Genomic DNA, 6,000 nt, shown 5'->3' with positions numbered 1-6,000 from the left:
TTGTCTGTAAGGGTGAACATGAATTGAACTTCTCAGTATTGTACAAGTTTAAAGCTGGTTTTACACAGTAAAACTTTCATGCAACTCAATTTCACTTGAGTCACGTATTGTAAAGTTTCATGCAACTTGTTGGAAATTCTGCCGCAACAGTTGCAACCGTCTCAACTTTAGATTATTCAACTGGAATGCACTCACCCTCATCTAGGTTAGCTTCAGTGAGCTAATCAGCTAGCCATGCAGAAATCTGAGCATAACTGCTTTGTCTGGCAATAAACTTGGAGTAGTGCCTTTCTGTTGTTGTTCGCTGCATAGCTGTAAGCTGCTAACTAGCAAGCTGGCAGAGCGTGATGACATTGCATGAGCAGTCATGCATAACATACAGAGTACTTTGCAACTTAAAGCCCAGCAATCTGAATGTTATAGTTTTGAAATATTAAGCATTTTAAAAACGGCTTAAAAACAGTTTTTTCCATCATTATTTTCAGGTTTGGAAAGGGAATTGCATCAGACTGCAATGCTATCTGGGTAAGTTCTGCTGATAAGTCGACACTTGTTTTCACTCGCCCCTCTAAGGGTTTGTCTAACAAATTTTACTTGAGCTAAAAAAGATAATGCAAGTAAATGAGGGCGTGTTAAAACCAGAATTAAAACAGGTGGATAGTGGAACAGGTTACATGAAACAGCCACTCATAACACCTCATGTAATCTTGTCAAACAACACTGTTTTAAATGATTGATTTCACTGGATCAATAGACAACAAAATGAAATAAAAGTTGGTTTATTGGATGGTTGAAAACGAGCTCGTCCTGATGGCTAATGAGTGGAGTAATGAAATGTATTCCATATGATTTTGACTGCATTTGCATTAAGTTGCATCGAAACTAGTTGCATGAAAGTTTCACCATGTCAAGCCAGCCAATTGTTTTTTGTAATCTAGTTTGTGTAACCTGAATATGAAGAGTGAAGGCAAAGATTAGCATTAAGTACCAGCTGTTGTTGGCTGGTACTTAGCTGTTGTTGATTCTGCCCAGCCTGAAATGGTTTCATTCAAACCACTGTTTCTATGCTGCAATGAAATGAGTTACAGTGACTTGAGGTTTTGCACACGCTGCCAGTACTGGCTGATACAGAGGCTGAGCGCTGACATCCTCCAGTAACAAACGGACAGATGAAATGAAACAGGAAGGTTTCGTGTAATATTAGTCTTATGAAAGAAAAACATCTTGTTCGAGTAAAGCCGCAGTCGTTTAGTCTCCAGCGTTTCTCCACCAAAGAGATTCCAAAAAGACTCTCCATGTTTTGCAGCCTTGATCTAGTCTGGCACCAGCATTTTGAAGGGATTTGATAACATAAAACAGTGTTTCTCGATCCAGTCCTCTACGTTTTTGCTCTAGCCTAGCTCCCAGTACACCTGTACCAGAAATTTAATGGTGTTCTAGCGATGACATTGCCAGCCAGCCAAAAATCAACCTTGTCTCAGATACTGATAATCAGCCAAGACATCTTTAGTGTGAAAAGTTTGCTTTGTAAAATTCTGCACTTTAGTTACAGGGGTAATGTAGCTAACAAGCTCATTGACACTCATTGGCATTGACCAACCTGCATGGCTAAATCATCACACATGCCTCAAACTGCATCAAGTTGTTAAGTAACCTAACTCAGACTTGATTATGTGGTTTCTGAGACTTATGACACCCTGTTATCTACAAAAATCAACAAATGCACAGATATAGCAGTATAGCTAATATTGCATAGCTTAAAAACAGTAATAGCAGCCATCCATCTATGCTTAGCTATGCAAAGTCCTTTATCCGTAGATAAGAGTAGGTCCCACAGTGTTGGAAACCACATAGTGGTTGTCAGAAATCTTTTTAAGCCGACTTATGACATAGTCATGCTAACATGTGCCAAAACAAAGTCCCACACTTCAGAAGCACTATGTCTTAGCTGACTGACTGTATTTTTGTTAATGAGGAAATTGGGTGAATTTGATTTTTGCCAGACCTTTGATTTTAAGGCTTGGTTCTAGTGTGTTCGGAGTTGGGATAGAGCAATGTGGACCATCTGGTAGAAGGATTGGGTTGAGAAACACTACTATAATATATACAGTACATGTCCCAGATACCATGTCCTGCTGTATCCCTCCCAAACTTTCTCACGGGGAACAGCTCTGTGGGGTCTTAACCCTGCATGTCCCCGATCCCTGAAGTTGCAACCTGGGGTGCCTCTGGTTTCATGTTGCCTCTCTTTCCAGGTGCTTCTGTTTCTTGGCCTCAAAGAGGTTTTGATTTCTTCCAGCAGAGCTCAGCCAACACTTTCTAGCTCCGTCCTTTGGAAATATAGAATATATGGTGCATGTCCTGGAGGCCACTCGGTATCCCTCTGTAGCTCTCACCGGTATCATTCCATAGCTATATCGCCACAAACATAAATGTACGTATATATCACTTTTACCCAAAGCAAGTCACAATGGTAGAGAAATGTGGCATGAGGAGTCCAATCCAAGCACACTTGTTGTTACTGCATGTATAGGAAAAGATCCTCTCATCATTACGTGTGGCAGGTATTATCCACCATGCTATCCAACCACTGCAAAGTCCACTCCGTATAGCATTATTGGGTTACAAGGGTCAGGTTCAACGCGCCAGCGAGCAGGAATTTACCATAAGTGCTTAGGTATGTTCGTAATCAAGTCCCTGGTGTATCCTTCCACAGGTATCTCACTGTTTAGCCTTCACTCTGTATGTCTCCGCTCTCCCTGAAGCTGCAACCTTGGGCTCTATGCTGCCTCATTTTCTCAGTGCCTCTGTTTCAGAGCCTTGAGAGGAGATTGATTCCTTTCCTGCTTCTCTCAGCCTACGCATTCACAGTCAGAGGCCGAGACTTTGTCAATGGTCCTCCAGGTGGTGGAGGCATCCATGAAGGAGACAGACTCGTAGCCTGTTGGCCGGCAGCATGGCTGGGCACTGATTTTTCGAGCAGTTCGCTTGGGCAGGCTGCCGTTGGTCAGCAGTGCCCTCAACGCCAGATCGTAGTTCCCCCGGGAGCTCTGACATGAGCCCACACAGAACTTGAAGAGGATGATCTCATCCGAGTCGTGGCCCATGCCCAGGTCTCTCACCCGCATCTCTCGCCTCTCCAGCCGGCAGTCCCGTGGGCTGTGGCCTTGCTTTCTGTCACCTTTCTCTTTCTTCTTCTTCTTCTTTTTCTTGCGTGATCCCTTTGACTGAGCATCTGAAGCCTCTGAGGAACGGGGTGAGCGCTCCCACCGAGCTGGACGCTCCTCCTCTACGAAAACAGATGGCTCTGAAAGCAACAAAGAGAATGAGAGGATATTACTTCAGGCCAAACTAGCTTGCCATAGAATTCTGTCTTCATCAGCATCCTAAACGAGATTCTTCAGGACCTCTCTACAACTATATAACCACTTTCAGTGCACGAGTGCTGCTTATGAAGCTTGTCAAAATGTCTTTTCAGTATGCTGACCAAAGTAGATGCTTCAACACTTTTAGATGAGAATGCTAATCACTGAATTCACACTGTTAGAAGAGGGAATGGCAGTCTTATTCCATTCTACTGGTAAAATAACCATTTCTATTCCTATTTTCACCGTCACTTTGTGTATGCAAAATGACACGGGCTCACATCAAGTTTTCAGCAATTAAATTGTACATCACTTCATGAAAGTATCTGCTGTTCTAGGTTGGACAATAGTTCTAGCTTGCTTTTCAATGATGAGTGTCTTGAGGTCCAGTGGTGCTTGGAAGTTTGTGTATTTTCTATATTTCTGCATAAATTTGACCTAAAACGTCAAGTCCTAAAAGTAGATAAAGAGAACCAGATTAAACAAATAAGACAAAAACTTTAGACTTGATTATTTATTTATTGAGGAAAATGATCCAGTATTACAGATCTGTGAGCGGCAAACGTATATATGAACCTTTAGGATTAGCAGATACTTTGAAGGCGTAAGGTGTTTTCTATCAATGGGATGGCAATCAGGTGTGAGTGACCACCCTGTTTTGTTTAAAGAACAAGGATCTATCGCAGTCTGATCTTCACAACACACGTTTGTGAAAGTGTATCATGGCATGAACAAAGGAGACTCCTGAGGACCTCAGAAGCAGAGCTTGGACTCCAGCAATCCACAGTCAGACAGATTGTGTACAAATGGAAATGAAAGTCTGATGAAGTTTTAGGTCAAATTTATGCAGAAATATAGAAAATTATAAAGGGTTCACAAAATGTCAAACACCACCACAGGGAGTAGATAGCCTGACCATACATTGTGATCTTTAACAGGAGAAGGCAGAACAACAATGGCTAATAGAAATTGACTAACTGAACAGCCTAGATCATTCTCGGTAAGTAAACTCACCAAATAGGCTCTGCCATGGAGAGTGGCTGTCCCCGTCTCCCATTTCTTCTTCTTCTTGGGGTAAGGTATCTAAAGGCTGCTCGTCTAGCGTGGCACTGACTAAACCCACTGCGCCCTCAGGACCTTCTCTAAACCCAGGCCTCTCTCCAACCACTAGGGGCAGCAGAGATACAAGCACCCACAAAACCATCTGTAGAAACAACAAAGAGTTCAGTAAGTGTTTCATCTGCAGTGCATGCAATTTCTTTTTCTTGTTGACTTCTCGTCCACCCTTCTAAACTTTGCATCTGCATCTTACCAGGAACATTATAAAGGATTCAGAGTCAATTCACTGGTTGAAAAATGAATGGAGTAGCTCGCAATGCTCAACATAGGGACTGTATTGTGGAAAGTTACACACTTCAACAACAGTCGCCTTGTTGGTAACTTGTTATGGGGGTGCATAGAAGCCAGATCAACCCGAAAGACAATTTTTTGTGAGTTAAAAGCTACAAACTCTTTATACTGTTTTTGAGGAAATAACTGTGCGGGGATGTTGCCAAGATGGACGCTGAGTGTGCAAACTTTCCTACAAAGCCTTTAATCATGCATGCCTAACACGAGTGGTCACTTGCTGATGGAAACGGGACGTGGTAAGTTTAAAAATGGAATGAGCGTGAACACTAGAGTGGGGACAGATTGTCCCCCCTTGTAGTTTGTGCTACATGTAGCTAGCTAACCACATTGCTTTCAGTATACGCCAAGCTGACTTTGGTTAATATTAGCTAGCGCTTGCCTTAGCTTGCAGTTTACTGAATTCATTTGCAATCATAAAATCATAAAATGATCCCAAATTTTTATCTAACATTCGCTGACAGCATATATCTTTAGCTCTTTGTTGCAAGGATGAGACAAATAATACAGTTTTGTTAACTCGCTTCCTTGAATCAAATCTAGATTTTGGTGCGGCTGCTGTTGGCAACTTGTAAGAAACGTTTGTACTGGTGTAATCTGGGAAGTGACAGTATTTGTCTGTAAATACCTTCCAGTTTCTTCTGTGAAAGGGGGCATCACTGGTTTTGGACAGCATGGTGGACATCTTTTGTCTGCCCCGAACTTTCCTCCACCATCTTTCACCTGTTCGGAGAGAACACCACAGATGTCACTCTTCCAAGAGCATAATGACGTACGCTGCCTGCTGGCTGAGGACACCTAGCCTTTCAATATGATTTGATAGATAAGCATATTTATTGCTGGTTTGCAATAATGTGCCTTAGTAAACAGAAAGCTGGGCTGTTTTTCTTTATAAAATCTGCAAAACTGACCAAAGCTCTTCTTTGGGAATGTAGCCACCACCGGCACCCTGCGCTTTACTGAAGGGCAGCGTTCATAAGGCTACACAACACCTACGTAAGCCTCTCATGACACCCGAGGAATCAGTCATAACGCTTTCTGAGGTGAAATGACAAATTGAAAAAGCAGCCTGTTGCTTATTGGAATAAGCCTTTGTAAATGTTAATGTATATTTATGCCAATTGTTGTGAAAGGCTTATATGGATCATTCTACTGAACTGGTTCAAAGTCAGAGTTGAAAAAAACATCTCGGACTTTAAACTCACTTGGACTTTAGACTACAATCCTT

General features: G+C 42.2%; 1 protein-coding gene across 1 annotated transcript in view; it reads right to left on the bottom strand.

The window, feature by feature from the left end:
* Window positions 1–1,397: 1,397 nt before the first annotated feature.
* Window positions 1,398–6,000, bottom strand: part of LOC118796907 (artemin) — a 46,116-nt gene continuing 41,513 nt past the window's right edge. The window contains exons 5-7 of the mRNA XM_036556057.1: window positions 5,401–5,495; window positions 4,380–4,569; window positions 1,398–3,307 (exon numbers count right to left, since the gene is read on the bottom strand). Of these exons, the coding sequence (XP_036411950.1) occupies window positions 2,853–3,307; window positions 4,380–4,569; window positions 5,401–5,495 (740 nt within the window). The 3' untranslated portion in view covers window positions 1,398–2,852. The remainder of the gene's footprint in view (window positions 3,308–4,379; window positions 4,570–5,400; window positions 5,496–6,000) is intronic.

This window comes from Colossoma macropomum, unplaced genomic scaffold (assembly GCF_904425465.1).
Source record: "Colossoma macropomum unplaced genomic scaffold, Colossoma_macropomum, whole genome shotgun sequence".
Lineage (NCBI taxonomy): Eukaryota > Metazoa > Chordata > Actinopteri > Characiformes > Serrasalmidae > Colossoma > Colossoma macropomum.
Note: the sequence above shows the minus strand (reverse complement) of the source record. Positions and strands in the feature narration are given on the sequence as shown.